At 33.8% G+C, this 25,395-nt stretch overlaps 2 protein-coding genes and 1 non-coding gene across 3 annotated transcripts; 1 reads left to right on the forward strand and 2 right to left on the reverse strand.

Annotated features, from left to right (window-relative positions):
• LOC109720044 (transcription factor bHLH148-like) lies at positions 4,835-7,119 on the reverse strand. Its single transcript, XM_020246916.1, has 3 exons — positions 6,828-7,119; positions 5,944-6,676; positions 4,835-5,089 (listed from the first exon to the last, which is right to left on the reverse strand). Exon 2 carries the CDS (start codon positions 6,585-6,587, stop codon positions 5,970-5,972), a length of 618 nt encoding a protein of 205 aa, XP_020102505.1. The 5' UTR covers positions 6,588-6,676; positions 6,828-7,119; the 3' UTR covers positions 4,835-5,089; positions 5,944-5,969.
• Positions 18,312-18,385, reverse strand: TRNAV-UAC. Its single transcript has one exon. It is a non-coding gene; the product is annotated as a tRNA-Val (tRNA).
• LOC109720676 (protein high chlorophyll fluorescent 107) lies at positions 20,300-25,266 on the forward strand. Its single transcript, XM_020247935.1, has 8 exons — positions 20,300-20,860; positions 21,432-21,575; positions 22,198-22,503; positions 22,624-22,683; positions 23,268-23,513; positions 23,624-23,734; positions 24,048-24,224; positions 24,624-25,266. The coding sequence occupies exons 1-8, from the start codon at positions 20,345-20,347 to the stop codon at positions 25,008-25,010; spliced, it is 1,947 nt and encodes a 648-aa protein (XP_020103524.1). The 5' UTR covers positions 20,300-20,344; the 3' UTR covers positions 25,011-25,266.

Consider the following 25,395-nt stretch of genomic DNA (forward strand, 5'->3'; position numbering starts at 1 on the left):
AATTTAAATTCAAATTTATAAAATAGATTTGAAATGCTTGATTGAATTTTAATTTTTAATTTAAGTTCAAATTAAAATTTAAATTTATAAATATACTTTTTAAACTTAAATTTATATTTTAATTACAAAATAAGATAAAAAAGTTAAATTTAATCCAAACAAATTCATTCCGTCCGGATTCAATTTTAGATTCGCGCGGTCTCTTAGGCCGGACTGAAAAAAAGGATAATTGGGAAATTCCCATTCACCCGGGAATCGAAATCGGAATGAAAATTCTGCATATCAAATACGGACAAACGGATTCGTTCATTCCGACTCTGATTCCATGGTGAAAAAGGGTTGAACCAAACACGCCCTTATAAAATTGAACCATTAGAAAATCACACACAAAAAAATTTAATTACAATTATTAAATTTTAGTTAATATATCAATATATGATCATACGATTTGATCATAATAAATAGTGAAAACAAAGTGTAAAGAAAATTATTATTCGATTAATTTTTAGTTCGGTTCTATTAAGAAATACATTCATATCAAACCGAAATCGCATATCGAATTTTAATAAAAATTTAAAAATCGAACCAAACCGAAAACTATATAAATTGAAACAAATAGTCTTATTTGATTTGGTTTGGTTTGGGACCAGACCGTGTACACACCTACATATGTTGGATTTTTCTTTTTTATTTTTCAAATAAGCCATAGATTTCACTTTTGAGATTCTTTTGCATAAAAGTTTATTGATTTTATAATTTTTATAAATCTAATCTCTTTTTTTAGATTTCATAAATTTGGCCTGTTTCTATATAATTTTGATTAAATTGTTCTTCTTTCAAAATACATATATATATTAAATTTTTTAGAAAGTGTAACAGATAAGTTATAATTACTTGTGTCTTTTTCTCAAAATATGAAAATTCTTATATCTAATAAAAAATAAAAAGTTAGAAATAATAAGCAAAAAAAAAAGGGAGCAATACTTTTTTAAATGGTGAAATACAAGTATAAATGGTGTAATTTTTGCAACACAAAAAAAAATACAATATTTGTATAAATTGTGTAATATAAATATAAATTGTGCAATTGAAGACACTCTAAAGGATAATATAATTGATATTAAAACTCGTATTAGAGTTATAATAATCATAATCAATTAATGATGCTAATTAATTAATTATGTTAAAAGCTTGTACATTGATAGAAAAGGGGGGACCAATTAATTTTCCTAAGGTGCAATTTGCGTTTACAAAGTATACTCTAAATTTCTCTTTTAATCATCTCCGCAAGAATAGAATACTGATCTACTTGCCGATAATTAATATTATCTCTCAAAACAAAATAAAATATTAAAAAAAATAATAAAAAGAAAATGGAGTGTGAGTGAATATGAAATTAAAAATCAGAAATTAATGCATGTACTCCACAATGCAATCATTCGCATTCAATCCATTTATTTTTTAAAGATTTTTTTTTTTCCAAAAAGATAATTTTTTGGGACCTTGTAGAAAAGCCAATAAAAGTGGGATGTAGACAACTAAAAAGTACTTCTTTTGGAAGCTCTCTCATTGGTCACCAAAAGTGGCCCCACCACCTCAATTAATTGTCTAGAAAAGTCTTATTTAATGTAACACAAGTATTCCAACATAAGAAAAAAGTTAAATTATAAATAATATAATAAATTTTATTTGTAAAATTGGTTGCATACTATTATTCCTACACAGAGATTATAATGATGGATAAGAATTTCTCTCATTTGTAATGGCTTTTTCCACTCTCATGATCCATGAGATGAGAGGGGACCATTTTCACAAATTTCTATGTTGGTGATAATACTAGTTATTTTTGCACATTACATCTTTTTCTATATCTCTTCATTTATGTTCTATTTCAGGCTAATATTCGTGCGTTTCAGAATTTGTCTAGTTGTGCTGAAGCTTTTGCAAAAATACCACGTATCACTGTTTGGACAAGAGAAATGTTAGCTTCTGGTCGGACATTTAGTGCGGAGAATTTTCCGTAGGGACAACATTTCCACTCATCTTCAATGAAGCAGTGCACGAGGACGGTTTCGTGGGGAGGGAATGGAAACGAGAGACGATTCCGCTAGCTAGGCATTGTACCTTCTACACAACTTACAAAGGGAAATGCTTTAAGACTCAGAAAGAAAGCTATGAGGTTAATTGAAGATGGTCCCCCTTCTCAATACTTCTCGATCAAATCACTCTATACATACCTTCATGATGGTGCTGTTAGAAGTTTGAGCAAGTCGCAACACTGGAAGACCTACACCCCGCTTAAAGTCAGAATTTTCGTCTGGATTGTTCTGAAGAAAAGATATTTACGGTAGATAATTGTACGAAAGAGGGGCTGGCGGAAAGAGAAGGGCTAAGTACTCTGTTTTGATGATGTCGAGACAGTCGACCGCTTATTCGCCAAATGTCGGATTACGAAACTCTTGCTAGAATGCTTGATGGCTGACAAGGGGGGGTCATTCATCAGTACTCCTCACAGGCGACCTTTGGGAGGTTAGTCGACTAAAGATCGACGGGCACCACAAGACGACAGACGTTAGAAAATTGTTACTATCTGGTGAGTTATTTCGCTCGAGAGAAAAAACAAATCTTTCAGAAAAAAAAAAAAAAAATTGCTTTGAGACAACTAGTGTTGGATGTTAGATTTCTTAGGGGCCCATGAAAAGAGTTCCGAGTGAAGTAAAATTGTTCTCCTTTCTTTTTTATTCCTCTTCATTTTCGGTTTCTCTTTTTTATTTGAAAGTTTGTTATCTCAGTCCCGTAGCCCAGTACATCCACTAATGAATAAAACAATAACATCGATGTGACTAATGAAGAAGTTTCCACTCTAAAATGGATAGGTGTATGAATAGCATTGCTCTTTAAAGATGTGACTACGTACTGAAATTCGTCCATCTTAAAATAAGTAGAGTGTACATCATATACCCTCGTTGGGGTGTATAAGTTGCATTGCTCTTTCTTTAAACTATTCAGGCAAGAAAAATCGAGGATCGAAACTTCTGGTTTCGATGCTTTCGATTGTTCAAATTTGAATCGGTTTAATGGCTTGGTGGAATCGATTGATAAACTTAAGCTCCATGATGGATGCTTCTTTTAATTAGTCCACATACCATTGATCACTTACACATTACATGCATGCCCCCTCAATAAGTCGAAGAGGACCCTTAATATATGTATTTATATATATATATATATATATATATATATATATATATATATATATATCATTCACGTAAAAATTTGGTGATGAACAAAAAAGCGCCAAGCAATATAGTAGTTTGTGATCAGGAAAACCTTGTTGTAGACCAAAGTTCAAAATGGAAGCGACCACAAATTGTCCCACTCAAAATCTATATCTGTATTAGTGAAAAGTAAAACAAGGCATTTTCCTTTTGGCGGTTGTTGGGGGTCATTTTAACTCATTTACTTGCGGCATTACATCTAATGCTTTCAATTCAACGGTCCACTCTCTAAGTGGGGATCCGTGTGACATGAAATTATCTAATGCAACTTAGCAGGCTAATGGACAAATATATAGAGACTGATTGGATGTTTTTCAAGCACAATATTATTGAGACAGATGCATACAGCGGATCTAAGAGCGGGAGGGGTTCCCTACTACACCACCTCCCGCCTTATTTTCTTAAAAGTTGAAATAGATTCGGAACAGATCAATTTTTATTTTATTTTCTGCTCTTATTTGTCACTTTATTCACCATAATTTTCGGATTCGTGAGCCATTTGATACACACTGCGCCTTGATCTTAAAGTTTCATTTGAGTCGAAAAATCATCAGTGTCACAATGGGCGGGGGGGGGTGCGAATTTAAAAATACAGTAAAGGTCCCCTTTATGTGAAGTTTTCCCCTCTTTTTTTTTTTTTTTTTTTTTTTTTTTTTTTTTTTTTTTTTTTTTTTTAAGAAAGATGCGCAAAACTAGGAGGCCACGGCACACGGGAAGATCGAGGACTTAATTTTAATTATAGTAACAAAGAGGGCCTACCGCTAATAATGCGACCAGTGCACGGTTTCTCCCTGCTTTTCTCAACGCGGCGCGGACCCCACCTCTCATCTCGCGCTTCCTCAAGAACATTTGATCCCTACAACTAGGGTCGGACGACGAAACTTTGATCTGCTGCGACAAAACTATGCGGAATCCAAATATCGCGGTTTCGGAAACTCTATTAAGGTTTCTATACTTCCTTTTTTTTATTTTTTGGATCTTTACGTACACGGATCGCATCGAATGATTTTATAGCGTTATACGTTAAGACCTATGATTGAATTTAGAATCAATAATAATATCTCCTGCACAGCAGGTTGTATGCGTCAACGATGAGACCATCACGTCCGTCCATCTTTCTCTTCCGAATCTTAGGAGCCTATTGATTTAGTTTTAAATCAAACTTACGAGCCAGAGTAGAAGAAATGCAATATTGATGTAACTATTAGTTAAAAGATTTGACCCCTCCACACATTAAAAATGCACGGTCCAGATTCGAACGCACAATCTGATAAGATTTTGAGGAGATTTAGAATTAACTTTGGATATCATATTATTCTTGGTATAAATAAATAGCTGCCTAAATTATCTTTGTTGATTTTGTAGTTGGCATGGTGCATGCAGGGCTCTGCGATGCGTGCTAGTCACAAAAAATGTGTGTGCCAATACATAATAATATGAAATATTTATTTTTTTCAGCAATAAAATATTATAATTATTTATTATATATTTTTATCAAAATTTTTTAATTTATTTAGAAAACTAATTACTAATTTAAAAAAAGTTGTGCCATCAATGCATATAATTTTCGTGCCGATATCTTATTGACGTCATATTATTCTGTAGATACAACTCACACTGATAGACACTTAAATTCTTAATAATAAAATATTATTAATTAATCCAATGTAAGGACACATCAGACTTGGCCGCAAAATAAATGAGCAGCAACAAAAACGCGCCAGCCTGGGAATGTCGCCTCTACCTGCTGCAGGTAGAGTGAAGTCCGTGTCGCGATCTTCCGTCCCCTACTCCTCTCTTATCGGAAACAACTGTAGCTTATAACAATTATATATTAAATAATCCATCTTATCTAATACAGTTCGCTAAAAATTTAATGATCGAGGTTCAAAATTACAAATTTGAAGTCGATTTTCCATGAATTCATTTCTTAAAAACGAACGAAGCGGTTATTTAAGAGATCATTTAGTTGGATGAAATATTTTTTTTTTTAAGGGACGAGAGGGATAAATATATCAGTTGTAATCGAACCTCATCATATAATTAGATAAGCAATAAAATTGCGACTGTATACAACCAAATAGCCCTAAAATGTTAATGAAATTGAGTGATGGGCTGTTGCTTCTTATTAAAAATGAAAAAAAAAAAAAAAGTAGTTGACACAGCATTAAAAATTGACATTTATTATGTAAAATACCCGGACTTTAAATTCTTTACATGACCATTATTATTGTTCTAAATAATGCTAGAGACTACACAGCATGCAAATGATACATCCATATATGCACCACAATGCCATGCTCTCTCTCCTTTACTTTTAAATCAATATTAAAATTTCATGCAAGAAAAATTAATTATAATAAAAAAAAATTGATATATACATATATCTTGTTATGGCGCATGAAATACAAATAGGCAAATTACCAAAATACCATTACGCTGGGGCTAAAAAAGCAGCATTCAATTACACAGGTTGCGTCAAAGATACAACCGAACGAAAGGGGGCAAAAAAGGAAAAATAAAAGAGGCAACAAAATATACAACAAAATTACGCAAAATATAAAGGCGGAAAATTAAAAAACAAAATTAGAAAAAAAAGGAGAGGAAGAGAGAGACAGAGAGAGAGAGAGGGGGAGAGGGAGATGGACCTTNGAGGGAGATGGACCTTGGGCCGGGGCGGGGCGAGGGGGTTCAGGCCGGTTCTGACGAACCGGTCCGGTCGGGTTCGGACGAGCCGGGCCGGTCCGGTCCGAGGGCGGATAAGACCCGGGCGAGCGCGCTCATGGCGCGGACCTGCATCTCGAGCGCGGCGATGTAGTCGGAGGCCTCCTCGATGAGCTTCGGGAACGAGAGCCTCCTCCCGCCGGGGACGAGCCGCCCCAGAACCCTCTCCTTCCCCCCAGTCCCCCTCCTCATCCTCCTCCTCCGCCGCAGCGCCGCCGCGCCGGAGGCGGCGGCGACGCCGCCGATCTCCGGCCGCCGAGCCGAGGCCGCGAGCCGCCGAGGCGCCGCACGCGCCTTCGCGAGGATCGCGCGGCTCCACCGCGTCCGCCCCCGCGCCGCCACCGCCAGGGCCCGATCCGCCGCCTCCCGCACCAGCCGGCTCCGCGGCGGCGGCGCCGCCGCCGCCGCCGTGTTGCGGCGCACGCGGCGGAGCGCTTCGAGAAGCTTCGAGGAGTAGAGCTTCTGCGCCCGCTCCGACCTCCACGCCGACGGCGACGGTGCGCTCTCCCCCTCCCCCTCCCCCTCTCCCTCCCTCCCCCGCTTTCTCGAAGCTTCTACACCGCTCTCCGGATTCGAAATCGCCATTTCACAGCGACGAATCTCCCGGTCGGAATGATCCGATTCCGATCGGGATTCCACGGATCTCGGATCGATTATCCCAAACTATCGAAAACCTGCGATTAAAAGCGCAACAAATCGTTAGATCCACTGCGGAAACCAAATCTTCGGAAACGAAATCAAATAAAGAAACGAATCCTATCATTTAGAACAAGAATCGATGAGAAAAAAATTTTTAAAAAAAAGAGAGAAGGAACAAATCATTACGTTATCACCTCCGAAGATCGAAGTGTCGAAGTAGAGAGAGAGAGAGAGAGAGAGAGAGAGAGAGAGCGAGGGTACGAGAGAGGGAATGGGAAGAGTAAAGGGGTGAGGGAGGAGATTCTTATATAAAGGGGGGTGGTAATATCATTACGACACGCGTCACGCTAGCTTTTAATTTCTGTGTACGGTCAAGTCAAATCCTCCCCTCTGTAACGTCAAATTCATTTAACTTAGTAGTTCATTAAAAAAAATTAAGTATAATGTACATTTTTTATCCTTATGCCATTTGATTACTTGGTCCTTAAACTTTGAACGATAATATAATATTTTAATTATTATTTTATTATATTATCATAAAAAAGTAATATAATATTTTAATTATTGCTATTTATATTAGCGTTTATTTATATTTAGTCAATTAAATTGAATTGTGACACTAAATTAAAATAATTTAAAATTTTTGACTTAAAAATTATTATAAATTAAAATTTGAAGATTAAAATGTGCAACCAAAAATATAATATGCCTTAAAAATAAAAAATCGTGCTTAAAAATCAGAAAACTAGTGAATAGAAAATATTGAATGTATAATAACTTAATGTACATTAATAAATGGTGCAAAAAATTGATCATTTTGTCAGTACAATGCGCGATTCATTTTGTAAAGTTGCGATCAATTGCATTTGACAAATCAGATTTTTATAGCATAGTTCGCGCTCAAGTTGGGATCATGTTTTAAGTTGGGTTTCTAAAATTTGCTTTTAGATTTGGATTTATGATCTAGATTGTTTTTTTAATGCCTATGGGATAAAATAGATATAGTTATAATTATATTTTTAGTGCATTACATTTTTAACTGTACTATATTATAATTACATCCGACTAAACAAGCTCTAGTGCATACAAAATAGGAATTGAAACTCAAATTCTGTCACGGTTGGTGGAATATCTTTTCAAACGCTAGAGAAACAACCTCAAAGCATTTTAAGTAATCAAAAAAAAATTATCACCAATATCAATACTTAAATGTGTTTTTTTTTTAGAAAAAAATAGTATATTATTCATTTTGTTCAATTTTTAGAAATGAATTTAGCTTAACATATAAAACAGCTGAGCTACGAACTTGAAAACTTATATACTAATTATCAAGTCCATAATCAATTGGGCTAGATACGGTCAGTTAATATATCATTATGGAACCCTTATAACTATCATTCTAACTGCATATCTCTTCATTCAAGAGTCGAAAATTTAATACCACAAATGATTTAGTACTGTTAATAGTATATATATATATATATATATATATATATATATATAGAGAGAGAGAGAGAGAGAGAGAGAGAGAGAGAGAGAGCTAGGCTCCTATGTTTTTGAAAGTACGGAAGCCTCCGTGCTTGCAAGTTCTTTTCGATAATGGGACATCTGATTCAATGATAGGTTCTGTTAAACATGATCTATGCTATTAGAACTATCTAGAAACCAAATTTCATAATTTTTTGACTTCGTTTGCCTAATGAACGAGTAGTCTCAAAATAAACGGATGAAAATAAAAATTTTATAAAAAACAATAATAAAAGACTCAATTTTCAAATCGGAAGTATTATTTTTGCTCTTGATGTTAAGTATAATTTTTTATTAAAGTTTCATGTAATTTGGATACTTATACACCGTTGAACTTAAAAATGTGCCACATCGGCCGTTAAAATAGTCATTTTTGAGACCCTTTGATCGCTTGGTAAATGATGTCGAAAAATTATAAAATTTGGTTTCTAAATAGTTCTAATAGCGTAGATTATGCCTAACGAAGCCGATCGTCGAATCGGATGTCCTATCATCGAAAGCAACTTACAAGTACGGAAGCCTCCGTACTTTCGAAAGCACAGGAGACTACTATATATATATATATATATATATATATATTCGAAAGTATAAAGAAATTGGTACTTTTGAATTTTTTACCCTTGATAAATATTGTACAATTAGGATGATAGTGATACTCTCTAAAATTGAGCCGTCTCTATAGGGTAATAATATTAATCCAAAGATTAAGGGGTTGATCCAAATACTAAAAAGTCAGAAGCATTAAGTCTTTATGCTTCCAAAAGTATAGTAACTCTACTCATATATATATATATATATATATATATATATAGAGAGAGAGAGAGAGAGAGAGAGAGAGAGAGAGAGAGTGTCCGGCTACTATACTATTGATAGTACCAAGCTTTGGTACTATAGAGTTTTCTAACGTTAGTTCTACTCTGTGATCATTTCCACCCGCTAGATTATACTATTAAACCAAACCACCCACTCAACCCTAGGGGACCACTATCATCCTAACCGCACATCCTTTCATCCAACGGCCAAAAACTCAATAGTACTAAGGGCTTGATACTATTGATAGTATAGGAGCATAATTCTATATATATATATATATATATATCAATTTTGCTCCATGTCATTGTTTTAGATATCGTTTGGTTCGGAGATAAACAAAAAGTGGTTATTCCAGAAATAAATATAAATTGAGGTATAAACGGGGATTAAATCAATTTTGCGTTTGGATGAAAATTGGGTTATTCCTAGGAATAAAAAAAATAGCGTTTGGTTAGGTAAGATTAGTTATTTCAAGGATAGTGTTAAGTTCAGAATTAAGGTAGGGTTAGAGTGATTTTTTGTTTGGTTGAAAATTGGGTTCTAAAGATAGGGTTAAGTTCAGGATTAAGATGGGGTTAGAGTAATTTTTTGTTTGGTTGAGAATTGGGTTTAGTCCAGATATAAGTAAAATAGTGTTTGGTTGAAGTANAAATATAAAATATAAAATTTTAAATTTTAAATTTTAAAAATAAGAATAGGGGTGGGAACAATTAATAAAAATAATTTACTATAATAAATTTATAATTTGATAATAATAATTTTTTTAATAAATTTATAATTTTTTTATTATTAATAAATTAATAATTTTTATAATTCTACTTAAACTTAAATTTAATAAAAATAATATTTTATAATATTTAAATATAATTTATTATAATATTTAATATTTAAATATAAATAATATGTATTAATATAGTGCAATTAATAATTTTATAATAAAAATAATATATTATAATATATAACATATTATATTTATATAATTTAGTTTTAATTTAATTTATAATTTTAATAAAGTTTGAAATTAAACATTGGAATAGCACTATTCCATCAAAATGGTGGAATAGTAAATTCCTTGCTATTCCGAGACAGCCGGGAATAGCAAAGTTTGACCAGAATAAAATATCCCGGCCAAAAATTATTTCATTTGGCGCAATAGCGGGGATAACTTTCGTTTTCCCCGCCTATGCCGCCAACCAATCAGGGCTTTAACACATTAGATAGGATGAGAATATTATAATTTAGGAGTTTTTTATTTATGTGCTCTTTATTACTGTCAAAAATTTTTAAACATATCCCTCAATTCCTAAAATATTTTCATAAAATTCAATCCCATTAGTAAACTCTAGCTAGAATAAACAGGTATATATGAATAATTATTTTGAAGTCAATAAAAATATTTTAATCATTCAAAAAGTAGATATTTTGAAGATTTTCAAAGACATGCTAATATTGTACCTATAATTTAGGTACTTAAGAACACAAACAAGCAAATATCAGTTGTCACTACAACTGTTCCTTTTATTCTTCTCCAATATAATTGGGAAGGCAATATGAATGTGTCTTATCCAATTCCAACACCCATTTATTCAATCCCAACAATCATTCATCCTTGAATATGTGGGATTTTTCAAAGAGTGGGTAGAAATTAATTAATTAACTCCTCAATTTATATGTTGCCAGTAAAAATGAAATTGTTTGCCGGATTGTTTTTGAAAGTGTATGTTGGGATTTGGTTAGATTTGTAGTTGAATTCTAATTTGATTAGGATTAATATTTAAATCTATTAGAGATAAATTAAGATTTAAATATTAATTAGGGTATAAATCTAATTAGATTAAGATAAATATTTAAATCTATTAGAGATAAATTAATTAAGATTTAAATATTTGTCGGAGTGTGAATTCTAATTATATTAGAAGTTGGGTACGTTTTCGTGGGCGCTGTATATATAATAGTATTAAGGCTTGAATTAATTAAGCAAAAAGGCTGAGAAGGTACTGCTGCCCATAGAGAAGGAGAGAGAGAGAGAGAGAGAGTAGCCATGAGTTTAGCGCACCTAGTGCACAGGTGCACGTGAAAGATTGTTTTCTTTGCGGATTTATAGAAGACGTGAGAAAAGTAAAAGAAATTCAAGAAAGAGGGTTCAGATTAGAGCTATTCTATGCAGAAAAAAAGTCAGGTGTAATCTTTCCTTATTTAATGAATTTTATTTTATTCGCATATTTTTTGTTTTGATTTTTCTCTTTTGTGATTGTATCAGTTTTTGCGAAGGAGACGGGTTTATAATAAAAATCCGATTTGACGCTTTCGTTGTGAAATCATAATAATCGGTACCGGATCCACAACCGTCACTATCAGAGCAAAATTCGGTACCGGGACGAGTACCCGATTCCCAACAGTATAATCTCTGCATGCTTTCATTTATTTATTTATTTATATTTTTCATCTAGGTACAAAAAAAAGTAGAAGCACCGAGTTGGCTTTTGATTTATAAAGCATTATTTTAGCTTAAACACCTATTAATGTAAACCTAAGGGCGTGTTTGGTTCGAAGTCGGAGTCGGAGTCGGAATCGGAGTCAGAATCAAAATAAGCTGGAAGCGGAATCGGAATGACTCATTACCTAATTCTGTTTGGTTCATTACCTAAATCGGAATAGGAATAAATCATTCACATTATCGGTGTTTAGTTGTGGATATAAAAAACGTAATGAAATTAATATACTAACATTATCTTTATAATATATATTAATTTAAATTCAAATTAAAAATTAAATATTAAAAATTTACATCAAAATTTTGAAATAATGTCGAAATTTTAAATCTATTTTTTTTAAAAAAAAATTAAACTTTGAAGTTGAGTGAATAATTCAAAATATGAAACTAAATTTTGATTTATTCAAATTCAAACTAAAATTACAATTTTAATTTTAATTTGAATCCATAAATTTAATTTAAGTTTGAAATAAAATTTTAATAAAACTTTATATAAATTAAAATTTAATTTAAATTCAAATTCATAAGTTAGATTCGAAATACTTGATTAAATTTTAATTTTTAATTTAAGTTCAAATTAAAATTTAAAATTCTATATTTAATTTTTAAATTTTAACTCATATTTTAATTAAAAAAGCTGAAAAAATAAATTTAATCCGAATAAATATTCATTCTGTCCGGATTCAACTTCCAATCCGGCCTAGAGATGATTGAGAGATTTCCATTTCACTCGGGAATCGAAATCGGAATGGAACTCCCGCGTACCAAACACCAACAAACGGATTAATCTATTCCGATTCCAATTCCAGGGTGAGAAAGAAGCGAACCAAACACAAGTGGTTCAAAAATAAAAAACAAAATTAAAAAAAAGAAGAATTTTTCTTGGCAAATAAAAAAGAAGGTTTTATCTGCAACCATTCATAAATGGTATCATGATATAAATGAATTTCATATGAGCAATCTTATCTATCTATCGTATCATTATCATCTGAATTCTTAATGGCCTATTGGCCTATACTATATATATAGATAATGACTATTGAACTGAATTTGTTCAAAGACATTTTTCATCAGGTATATAATAATTGACCAAATAGACAAATGTAGTCACACTCATTGTACCATGTCTCACTCGAAAATATTTTAATTCCTCTTATTCTTGTTTATCATTATTGTGTCTCCTCCATCTCCTCCTTGCTATTGCAAGAAAATAAACCAAAAAAACATATTTTCAGTTCAGGTATCTTGTCATTTATGGCCCAGATCCCCCACCACCATTCAATCTAGCTAATATCCTAGTCACGTTATAAAAATTTATAAAATATTATAAATTTGAGTATGATTACTATATTTTTATGGGTATAAATTCTTTTATACTCATAAATTTTCGACTGTTAAATAAAAAAATATGCGATTAAGATGATAAATAGTTCCCAGCTATAATAATAGTGATTTTCTAGAGTTGAGTGGATGATTGGTTGAATAGTATGATCTAATATATGAAAATGATTAAAGGAGTATATCTTACGGTTGAAAATTTGTGAGTTTATAATGGTCTAACTTATGAAAGTGCAGTAGTCGGACTCCATAAATATAATGAAGATAAATAACTTTTAATAGAGATTAAAAGTGTTGTTTGGAGATGCGGAGAAAAAGGAATTATACGAATCCTTTTACTTCGTATCTAAAATTTTACTAACATGTTACACTTTTTGCTCCATTCTCAAATTTTACTAACATGTTACACTTTTTGCTCCATGCTTTTGTAACGTCCTAATAGTCCCACATCGGATGGGATACTGATTTCGATCAGTTTATATGAAGCCTACACGCTAATAATAATAACTGGGCTTAAGCATTTTGGGCCGGTGATTTGGGTCAAACGAGTTATTGTTGCTAGCGGATCGGATCGTTCCATTTAGTATCAGATCCGAGTACCAGCCGGAAATGTGAGAGCTAAGTGCTATGCGGGACAATGTGCTACACTAACGGGTTTGGTGGGAGCCACCTCTAGAATCTCACATCGTCTGGTAATTCTGGTTCTGGTCTATCTGTCTATCTGTGATCTGGTTTAGATCTGACGAGGACATCGGGATCTAAACAGGGGGAGTTTGGGCCCAACGAGTTATTATTGCTAGCGGGTCAGGCCGTTACAGCTTTTACCAAGGGAAAGTTGATATTTCGGGAGCTTGTTTTGTTATTGCAACAACAAAATAGATCAAATTCCAATAAGATATAGGATCCTTTTGTTTCACGATTCGTAATATTCTGAAATTCTTTTATATTTTCTATGCAAGATTTTTAAATTATTATCATTCAACTTCAAATTGGATAGTCCTAAAAAATGTTGGTAAAAGAGTAGAATCATTATTAAACATATTAGAATGCTCTAGAATGTGCGGTATTTTATTTCTATTCAAGATTTCGCTAATGGGTCGTATTGTTATATTTGATACTAGAGCCGGTTTACAGTCTAAAAATGTGAAGTGAGCCTCACAATATCTAGTAATCTTGAACTGTATGTGTAATTGGAGGATTAACGAGAGCGTCAAAATCTAACGGAATAGAGGGTTGGTGACACCCGATATTGGATGAAAACCAGATTGTAACTAAATAATAATAATTAAAACTAAGTATTTTGGACCGATGATTTAAAATCAAACAAATTTTTATTAATAGGAGGTCTCGTCGCCACATGTACCCTCATCAAGAAGTCTTCACAATGAGGCTATCTTGCTCCCTGCCATGCTAGCAAACATGGAGTAAAATTTAACCCAAAACAGCTTATGATGATGTGTAACATTTTAATAGGCTGATCTATCTGGCATTGCCTGCTCAATTTGGGAAAAAAAAAAGAGTCTAAAATACAACAGTACAGTTGTATTACTCATTCAGTGTCTCTAACTAATCAAATTATTTCTTTAAATTCACGAGTCTCGTCATGCTCGCTAAAAAAATATTTTTACTATATATTTTAAATAAAAAATATAATTGATTAATTATTGATGATATAGCGTAAGTGTTATAATACAAACTTGCTCCTGAATTTGAGGCTACATCTTTTATTTGTTTTTTTGCTTGGCAATGATTACCTAAATTCAAAAGAATACAAAGTTGTGGGAAACCCAAGTGATCTTTCCCGTCAATCCCCCTGTCAATGCTACATAATTGTTACATGTTTCTTTCCCTTTTTTCTTAACGTTTTGCTTGCCTTTTCAACATTTTTAAAATGTCTGAGAGAGAGAGAAAATGGTGACTAGTTTTTGGCACCTTCCCTAAAGAAGTGGAGAGCGTTCCTCCACATCACCCTGATTCTATGAGGTGTTGTTTCTTTTAGCAAATTAAAAATAGGGGCACCGACCGTGTCTAGCGTAAATGACAAAAAACTTTATAATTGATATCTGATATTTCAAAGTCGATTCCTAATTGATTCATATTTTCGGCTAAGTTTATTTCTAAAATGAAATAAACGAAACAGAGAGTATGCTACTTAATTATCTCTCAAAAAAAAAAACATAGGGACAATTGTTTATGTATGCCTGAAAAACTTTTAGCTATCTCTCCACAATCTCAAACGAACCCTTCGAAGGCTAATATTAAAAATATAATTTTAAAAATTTTTAAAGTTTTTCAAATATACTCCTATAGTTAAATTTTGTTAGTGAACAATTAGGAACAGTCGTTATCTCTATAAAATTATCATTTTACTTTTTTAAATATATATTTTCTATCGTCAGTAACTTTTCTTATTTATCCTTAAGTCAAGGGTAAAAAATGTATTTTGACTTTTTGGCTTTTTGCCTTAATTTTCAAATATATTCTTTTACGGTAAAAATTTAACTCAGGTTTAACCCGAGATGATATGACAGGCACTAACAGTAGAAATATTTTTGAATAATAAAGAAATACATGAGGGTTACATTTGAAAATAAAAAAAAAATAAAAATAAATGAGATATTTCAGAGATTTTAAGAGATATGTAGGCAATTATCCAAAGTTAAAGGATTGTAAGAATATACATTTTCGAGACTATCAGTTCAAAGAAAATGCTCTCATTACAAATGCATGTTAAGGGGACAAGTGAGAGTTTTGTGGTTGTGTCTCATGAATGATAAGGCAATTAATCTAGGCTATAATTTGAAAGAGTTGATATTTTTAGCACCAGGTGTAACTCCTAAGTTGATGCCATTATTATTATTATTATTTTCAATTCTTGATCAATATTTATTTGCGTTTTCTTTTCGGTGATCAACCTTACTAATTACAGTTCGCGTAAAGTGTCAACAAAGTAGGAATTATCGAACGATCATTAGTAAAACACACGAACTTATGGGGCTTTTCATATAACCTTCAGAATCATTTAATATTTAGCGTCTCATTACATGGTGGCTTAAATCCATTTTACCTTAACTTTACGAGTTTAATCACTGCTAGTACAGTTAGCAAAAATATTCATCCTCGGAGAGATATTTACGATCAAATGTCGGCAATCGTATGCGTCTCTTTGTGGGCAATGAGTGGCCTATTAAGGCTATATATAGAGCCCTAAACAAACCCTAGAAGAGGCCTTCCATGGGAAAGAACAAGGAACATGTAATGTGCTCTTCTTTAATTTTGGGATCCAGCTAAAAATGAACAGCTTTTCTTTTTTTCCCTTTTGGTTTTGTTTTAATCCTGTGAATTATCAGTCAATGTGGGTCCAAAGCAGCTAATAAGGAGCTCTCTCTCTCTCTCTCTCTCTCTCTCCCTTCAAAGACCAAATAACTTTAACATGTCTTTTCTTTATTACTCACCCATCTCTCTCTCTCTCTCTCTCTCTCTCTCTCTCTCTCTCTCTCTCTATATTTATAGTCCCTTAATATCCTATATATTAGAGATTGAATCACATAATAAAGAAAAAATATTTGATAGTTGTGGATGCACGTGTGGTAGGTGTCACTAATTGAAGGATCACATCAAATGATTGTTTTAGCTTATCCATTTGTATATGTTTATAATATAATGGCCACTTGAGAGAGATTATGACATTCTATAGTCATTGTATCAGATGATCATCAACAAGAAAAGTCTTAGCATTCACAAGCCATCTTAGGATTCAGGGAAAGCACTCCTCAAATTTAATAACAATTTAGCTTATTAGCATTAATAACTCATTAATCTATTTGCTTAAAATACTAAAGTTCAGTTATTATCGCTATAGCTCCTGATCATTATTTTCTCATATATAATTTTTTTTTTTCATCTAATTAATGTAGAATTAGTAGGGCATAACACATCTTGAGCTTTTTTTTTAATTTCAAACTGTAATAAATAAAGGCATAAGAAGTAAGAGCCCATTTGGTATTAAGGGCACGTTTGGTTCGCACTATGAAAGATTACCGTGACACCCCAATAATCCCACATCGGATAGAATTGGGGTTGTCATGGGGTTTATAAGAGACTTAGACACTAGTAATAATAACTGGGCTTAAGCATTTTGGGCTGTTAGTTGGGCCCAACGAGTTATTATTGCTAGTGGGCTAGGTCGTTAAATTCCTATTCATCCTATTACTAAGAATGTGACATTCATGTGTTTGGTTCGCACAGTTATATTATTTAGTCATGTTATTTACATTTACAAAAAATGTACATTTAATTAATTTTAGATAATGCTATCAAAAATTTCAACATCTTTTTAGAAAAAATGGAGAGAAAATATAGGTTAGAGAGAGAGAGCATAATTAAATAATAGGAAGAGAAATAGAGTACTCGAGATTAGAGGGAGTGAGGGAGTTGAAATTTTAGAAAAAGAGGGGGAGAGAGAGCTTAGTTTAGAGAGAGAAAAATAGTTGAAGTTTAGAGAGAAAAATATAAGTTTAGAGAGAGATATGAGGTTAGAGTGTAAAGGATAATAATACTGACTAGCCGGCAGATAGGAAGAAAGAAAGAGATTAGACATATTATGATTACCCCAATCCATTAATATGAGGATACCCACTCTCCCGCAAGGGAATGAGATTAGTACTTTGGGATGAATCTCATTCCCAAGTGAATCTAATATTACCAACTAGATTACTTAGTGCTTTTAGCCAAACACCGTCATATTTTTTTATTCCCATTGCATTACTAGGAATCTTAAAAAGATAGCGCGAACCAAACGCACCCTAAGATTCATCTGATACTAGCATACAAACGAAATAATAGTATGATTTTCCTTTTTCAGTGGGACAACAAAAATATACCGTAATTAATTCATTTGGATACACGAAACGTGATATTGCCTACGAAAATAAATAATATATTTATAAGAAAATGATGAAATAGTAATAGGATCCTGATGGAGGCGGGCTAAATGCATCAACTTGAGATTTTGAGTGGATAAAATATAGGATTTTGAAGTTACAAAGGAAAAATGGAAAAAAAGGAGAAAAAAGTGAAAAAATTGATATTTACGGATTCTTTTTTTATATTTTAGTCTAAAAATAAATATAAAACGGTCCATTAATTTAGCTCATAAAAAGTTTTTCAGCTTCATATTATATTATAAACACATGATTCTGAAGGCAAAACATCTCTCATATATATATCGAACATTAACTTACAGTTTAGGATTAGATTGGAAATTTTATGAACCATTAATATTTTATAAGAACATCATCAAATCATTCAAAAGACTTTCATTCTTGAATTTAGACTTTTTAGTGTAAAAATATAAAATTTTTAATTGACATTAAAGTTTGTTTAAAATATATATATATATATATATTTAATTAATTATGAAGCGTGAAATTAACTTTTGTTTAAAAATATACCTGAAAACAAATTAAAAATTGGAGCAAAATTATAAATTTAAAAAATGGTGCTGCCCAGGTTCGAACTGGGGACCTTCAGTGTGTAAGACTGACGTGATGACCGACTACACCACAGCACCAAATTTGTATTATTTTTATTTTTCAAAAATAAAAAATTATACGTGTTGTAAAGACGGCAGAGAACCGTACTGCGATAGCGACTCTGTCTTCGTAGAGTTAAATTAAAGTCGGCATTTGAGGTTGTTTTCGCTGCCGACTATAGAAGGATAACGCAACGGCCACCAGTCAAAAGCAAAAAAGAAATAATAATAATAATAATTTCATATGGGTCCCTGCAAAAATAGTGAATAACAAATATATCCTTACAAAGTATAATTTTCATATGTTGTTTCTACAAAAGTACTAATATTTTTAAATATGTCGACCCTCTAATTTATCACCGTTAGAGAATCATAAAAGAATCATTTATATTTTCAATTTTGCCGTTATAAATATATCTTTTCAAAAGTCATAACAGGAGGGGCAAAAATATTAAAAACTAATCAAAGCTAAGTATTTAATCTATGGTTAACTAAAACTTTTTAACGAATTTTAACAACAGGGATATATTTAAAAAGATTAAAACTTTTGTAGAAACAACGTATAAAAGTTGAACTTTATAGAAATATATTTGTCATTTATTATATTTGGAGAGACACGTAGGAAATTAACTCCAAAAAAAAAATACTGCTTGGCGGTACATGTTTATAAGAGTAAAATTGTTATTTTATAAAGAGTTGTCAGAGTTTAATGGTTAAATATGGGGAAAACTCCAAAAATCCTCCCGTGGTTTTGCACTTTTTTATTTTAGTACCTTGTGATTTAAAGTGTATCAAGTTAGTATTCTATGATTTACAGTGTATTAAGTTAGTAGTCTGTGGTGTTATTTTTGTATCAAGTTAGTATCTTGTTGTTTTACTTTTGTATCAAGTTATATCCTATAATTTTTAAATCACAGGATACTAAAATGATAAAGTGCGAAACCACAGGGTATCAAAGTGATAAAGTGCGAAACCACAGGGTACTAACTTAATACACTTTAAACCACAAGGTACTAAAGTGAAAAAGTGCAAAACCACAGAGTACTAACTTGATATACTTTAAACCGCAGGGTACTAAAGAGAGAAAAAATGAAACCATAAGGGGGGTATTTGAAGTTTTTTCTTAAATATATGTATTGAGTTTATGTGCAAAGTATTAAAGTTGAGAAAGATATATATGTGAAAATATAAAGGGATCAATACTCAATTAAAAATATTTGTAACGATAAATATGTTAATTTTTTTTATGAATAATGACTCGTGTAATACCTCATTTATTTCCGTTACAGCCGGTGTATAAGTGTTATTTTTGTTTACTGAAATATAAACACTCTTAAAAATTAGAAGTTTGAAATTTAAATATCTGCTATCCTTTGATAACATTTTTTAAATGTTAAAAAATTAAAATATAGATTTTAAAAAATTATAAAAAAATAAAAAAAAAAGAAGAAGAGTAATTATAGAAAAATGTTCTGTATTACTTGTGGTGATTTTTTTTAATGTAGAAATATTTAACTTATTTTTTATAATTTTTTATAGTACTCTATTCAGATACTTTGTTTCAAGTACTAACTAGTCCAGATTCTTAGTTAAGGTGTGTCGTAGAAAGAAGTTTCCATAGTTCCTGCTCACTGGTTTAAACGGTTCATTTTGAACGGCTAAAATCAATTCTAGTTTTAAATGGACGAACCAGATCGACCGATGCGCAGGATTTTTCCCAGTGGTCTAAAGAAAGATCTACACCGTCCGTTGACTTGGCAACGACTCCACTTATCATCACGCGCTGACGTGGCGCATTCCGGACCTCTAGCTCCAGTGCACTGCGTGATGCATTTCCCACATTGACCGTTATACCCTTGCATGCGACGAAGAGCCGGGGGTTGCTAGCGGGGGTATGTGCGTAATTTGCTCTCTTCGCTATCACAAAAACGCGCGCGTTTCCGTTTTATCCATTCCACCGGAGCGAAGAGAGAGAGAGAGAGAGAGAGAGAGAGAGAGATGCAACTCTTCTCGTCGCCCAAATCCTCTCATTTTTCTCCTCTTTTCCCCTCTCCCTCCCCAAACCCTAACCCTAGCCCCAAATCCCTCTCCCCTCTCCCCCTCCGCCCCCTCCCCTCCCTCCCCCTCCTCAGATCCCCTCCCTCCTCCGCCCCCTCCCCCCTACGCTCCGATCTCGACGAACGCGTCGCCGAAGCAGGGGAGGAGGAGGAGGAGGAGGAGGAGGGGGCTCTTGTGGTTCGGAGGCCGGTGAAGGAGTTCGCGGAGGAGGGAGGGGTCGTCGATACGGGGTACTCGGATGGGGAGGGAGGAGGGGCGTGGGCTTCGTCGTCTTCGAAGATCGATAGGGGTTTGTCGGAGTTCGCGAAGAAGATGCCCATTTTCGAGCCGGAGCGGGTCGGCGGGGCCGCCGCGGAGGAGAAGCCGCTCCCGATCAACTTGGAGCTCGGGTTGTACCGGGCCAAGGTTTTGACCAGGTGTTTCGAGTACAAAGAAGCTGAGAACATTCTTGTGAAGGTGTCGTCATGGTTTGATGATGTTTAATTTGATTCTAATTGTGATGAAACTTTTCTTATCATTTATTTTGTTGTCTAAAAGTAGCAAATTTGGTTCAGTAAAACTTAGTGTGAAGCCCACTATTTTGTAGAGTAATTAAATCGACTCCATGCTACTATTGAGAGGTAAACTTTTCCCAATTCCGCATGAACTTTGGGATCTGTTTTAAGATAGAGAAAGTTTTGTCGACAAATGAAAGCTTAAACTGAAATTCGAGGCAAGAACTAATTGAATGAAAAGATCTTGAGCTACATAGAAGCGTCCTGTAATTCGAATTGTCTTATTGATTCAGCATTCACGTGTCCCAGGCCTGGATTAGTAATGTGTCGTTTAAGTGATGTTTCTTATAAATTGATCATTTTCTTTTGACATATTAGAGTAATTTAAATAAAGATGCTATATATCAAGCCTTTTATGCAATGATATCCGCTCATGTTAAACTACCAGAAATCAGCTTATTCTTGTTGCCTTTGGGTGTGTGAAAAGTTATGTAACTGTCCTTACATATATAATTCACCAATTATTTATTTAGTGTATCAAGTTTTGGCCGGAAGATGGACGGGCATATGTAGCCCTTGGGAAGCTTTTTTGTAAGCAATCAAGATTTTCTGAAGCTAGGGCAGTGTATGAGAAGGGCTGCCAAGCAACGCAAGGAGAAAATTCCTACATTTGGCAGGTCCGTATCCATTCTACCGCAAGTTAACTTTTTCTTTTTTCAACACTTTATGCTGGGAGATCATTAGTGTTGGGGACTATAATTTATTATTCGCAGTTTTTGTTGCATAAAAATTCCTACATAATATTTTATATTGGTTGCAATTTTGACTTTGGACTGTAGGAAGCATGAACACTGGTGTAAACAAAGCAGCTGTTCTTTATGATTAATAGTTCGTTTTTGATCCTGTGAATCAGAGTGGATGATTGTTGAGATGAGGCTTTTAAGCATAGTGAGGATGGGATTTTGGAGTTATTTGTTGATTTTTTTTGTCTAGTAATGGATGAAATCTATAGCCTGTATCGCATGAAGATCAATAGCCTAACCTAATACAGGCAATAATATAGTATAGTTGTTCTTTTGCGAATCCTGCAATAGCTCAACTATTTTTGTAACAATCTTAAGTTCAACATGAAAGAACCTTGACCATATAAATGGACAGCAAGAGATGAAAATAACATCAAAGTCAAGGTTCTCCAAAACATCTTGAAGAACAATTATGAACCACTTCAATTTTTTTTCCCTTTGTGTTTGGCAAAAGATCTCGAATAGTGAGATTGTTGTTCTGCATTATGATGCACAGTGCTGGGCTGTTCTGGAAAGTAAGGCTGGGAATATCCGAAGGGCAAGAGAACTTTTTGATGCAGCCACTGTAGCCGATAAGCAACATATTGCGGCTTGGCATGGATGGGCAGTTCTAGAAATCAAGCAAGGGAATATCAAAAAAGCTAGGAATCTCCTTGCAAAAGGGCTTAAGTATTGTGGTGGGAATGAGTACATATACCAAACACTTGCTTTGCTTGAAGCTAAGTCAAAACGATTTGAGCAGGCACGATTCTTGTTTCAGCAGGCGACCAAGTGCAATCCCAAAAGTTGTGCAAGTTGGCTTGTGAGTGTTTTTTTCTACTTCTATATTCTCACTACAAGATGCTGCTTGTCTGTAAACAAAATTAAAATAAAATGAGCTTTATGGGAGCCTTACTTTATGGAAAACTTTGTTTTGTCATAGGCTTGGGCTCAAGTAGAGTTGCAGCAAGATAACAACTTCTTTGCTAGGCAGCTCTTTGAGGTAATTCTTGTTCCCCCCAGTTAGATGAAGTTACCTCTCATTGTGTTAATTAAGATTTCTTTCTATTTATTGTTTCATGCATGAATGTATGCATGTATGTGTATATTTCTGGGTGTCCAGTGAGGCAATGACTTAGTCATCTCCATTAGCTGAGTAGGCTACTTACTGTAAAAGAGTTTGAAGAGCATATAGGAACTTACCAAGAAGTAATAAACAGAGATAAGAAGCTATTTAACCACATAAGAACTACGTGACGTCCAATTCAGTGCATGTCAACCTCTTTGCTATGTTATCTCAGGCAGTTATTTAATGCAATAAGGCGATGCCAATATCTCTCCTGAATATGGTTTATATAGAAAATATAACTTTCGGGAAAACAAAGAACCAAACTAAAGGTTGCAATTATCTGCGTAAAATTTGAAACATAGAATAGTATCCCTCTCTTTCCTATGCTAATTTCTTTTGAATAGTGATTTCATCAATTGACTTGATCCTATGTTGCACGATTCCCACATGCTAGTGTCAACTAAAATAAATATTTACAGTGAAATTAACTAATGTTTTATTTAATTAATTTTATGCAGAATGCTGTACAGGCTAGTCCGAAAAACAGATTCGCCTGGCACATCTGGGCTTTGTTTGAGGCCAAGCAGGGTGATGTTGACAAAGCAAGGAAACTCCTTAAGATTGGTCATGCAGTAAACCCTAGGGACCCTGTCATTCTTCAGTCACTCGCATTGCTGGAATACAGACATTTGTCTGCCAACGTTGCTCGTATTTGGTTTAGAAAAGCATCTAAACTGGATCCAAGACACCAACCAGTGTGGATTGTAAGAATCTCTCTCTCTCTCTCTCTCTCTCTCTCTCTCTCTCTCTCTCTCTCTCTCTCTGCAAAGTATAAGCGCATCTCATGTGTTTCTCGTCACTGAATTAATTGTAGGCTTGGGGATGGATGGAGTGGAAAGAAGGAAACATAAGCACAGCAAGAGAGCTTTACCAAAGAGCTTTATCAATTGATTCAACGAGTGAAAGTGCTGCCCGCTGTCTTCAGGTATAGAATTTCTCCTTTTATGTGGAAAGCTCAATAATCTTCAATAGTGCACTATTTGTAATTTGTTGTCGTGTGATGCCATGTGCTTCTACTATGCATTTGTTATTTTTAGATTATATTTCTTGCTACAGTGAGGTTTTTCAGTTGTTTTATTATTTTGTTTAATAGAGCCAATTTACCATATAACATAAAAAGAAGTTGCAATATTTATTTATACCATTGTGAAGACCGACTGAAGATAGATGATTCCTGCTGCATTTATGTAACTGCTTAGTACATTATCAGGATCTTGATAGGTTTTGTGTCCCTGCAGGCATGGGGAGTTCTGGAGCAGAGGATTGGCAACTTATCAGTCGCTCGAAGATTGTTCAGATCTTCGCTGAATATAAATTCTCAAAGCTACATAACATGGATGACGTGGGCGTCATTGGAGGAGAAGCAAGGTAATCCTATTCGGGCTGAAGAAATCCGCAATCTCTATTTTCAACAGGTTAGTGGTAAATCTGCTTTCTCTCTCTAAACCCATTTTCCTTCGATAAATTCACAAAAATTTGATTGGACTCGTGAGTGATGTCAGAAGGAAATTAATAGCTTATGACATTAGGTCATCTTTATTTTGCTTCTATGATGTTGGAGATATGATCAATCTAGGATTCTAGCTTCTTGGTGCATGATGCATCATATCACAGCAGTATAATCAATCTTGGATGGTCAACATTCATGCTAGATTTTTTTTTAAAAAAAAAGAATTAATCCTTTGTTGTCTTCTTCTTAGAATTGAATGAATCTACTTACGAGTTGCCATCTTTTTAACGAAACCTCTATTGTCGCATTTTCTTTCTGTTAGATTATGACATTACAAAAAAACTAATAAATAATGTTAAAACAGCGTACGGAAGTCGTGGATGATGCTTCGTGGATCATGGGTTTTCTCGACATCATCGATCCCGCTCTCGACAGCATAAAGCGACTCCTAAACTTTGACCAAACTTCGGAATTCAAGGAAAAAGATACTACAAAACGCACAGAAGAAAAAAACAACACCACTGACGAAGCTTCAATCAGTTCTGATCCTGCCAACAACGACATTGTAAAAGCCGTAGACGATGCAGATCCTCGCAGTAGCGGTTTCAATTTAGATGCTTTTATCAGAGAGAAGTTGTTGCTCGATCCATCGGAATTGGACAAACTGATGGAGAGTCCTGAACCGAAGAAAGTTGCGCCTCAGAGGAAAATATGGAGATCGGTACAGAAAACTATTCATGCAGAGACTTAAGCCTTTGTTTACATGTTAGCCAAAGAAGAACCATTCTAGTGAGCGAAAACAATAAATGTTAACATATGAGTAGGTTTTCTTCTCTTTCGAAGATTGCTCGAAAACCATACTGAAAATCTGAAATTGTCGATATGTTGCATATTATTTGTAGATATTTAGACATTTTTTTGTAAGACACCGCGTCGGAGAATTTATTGAGATCTGGTGAAGCTTTGTCATGTTGCCTCAGAACATCGGCTTTGCACCAAAAATCTTACAGGCCCATTAAGATGTCTAACTAAATTGTTGAACCTAGGGCACGTGTACACACGCACACGCTTTAATTGTGACACACATTGACTTTGATCAATGTGTATCACAAGCTTTGTTCGTACGATGATACGAG

This window comes from Ananas comosus, linkage group 14, assembly GCF_001540865.1.
Source record: "Ananas comosus cultivar F153 linkage group 14, ASM154086v1, whole genome shotgun sequence".
Lineage (NCBI taxonomy): Eukaryota > Viridiplantae > Streptophyta > Magnoliopsida > Poales > Bromeliaceae > Ananas > Ananas comosus.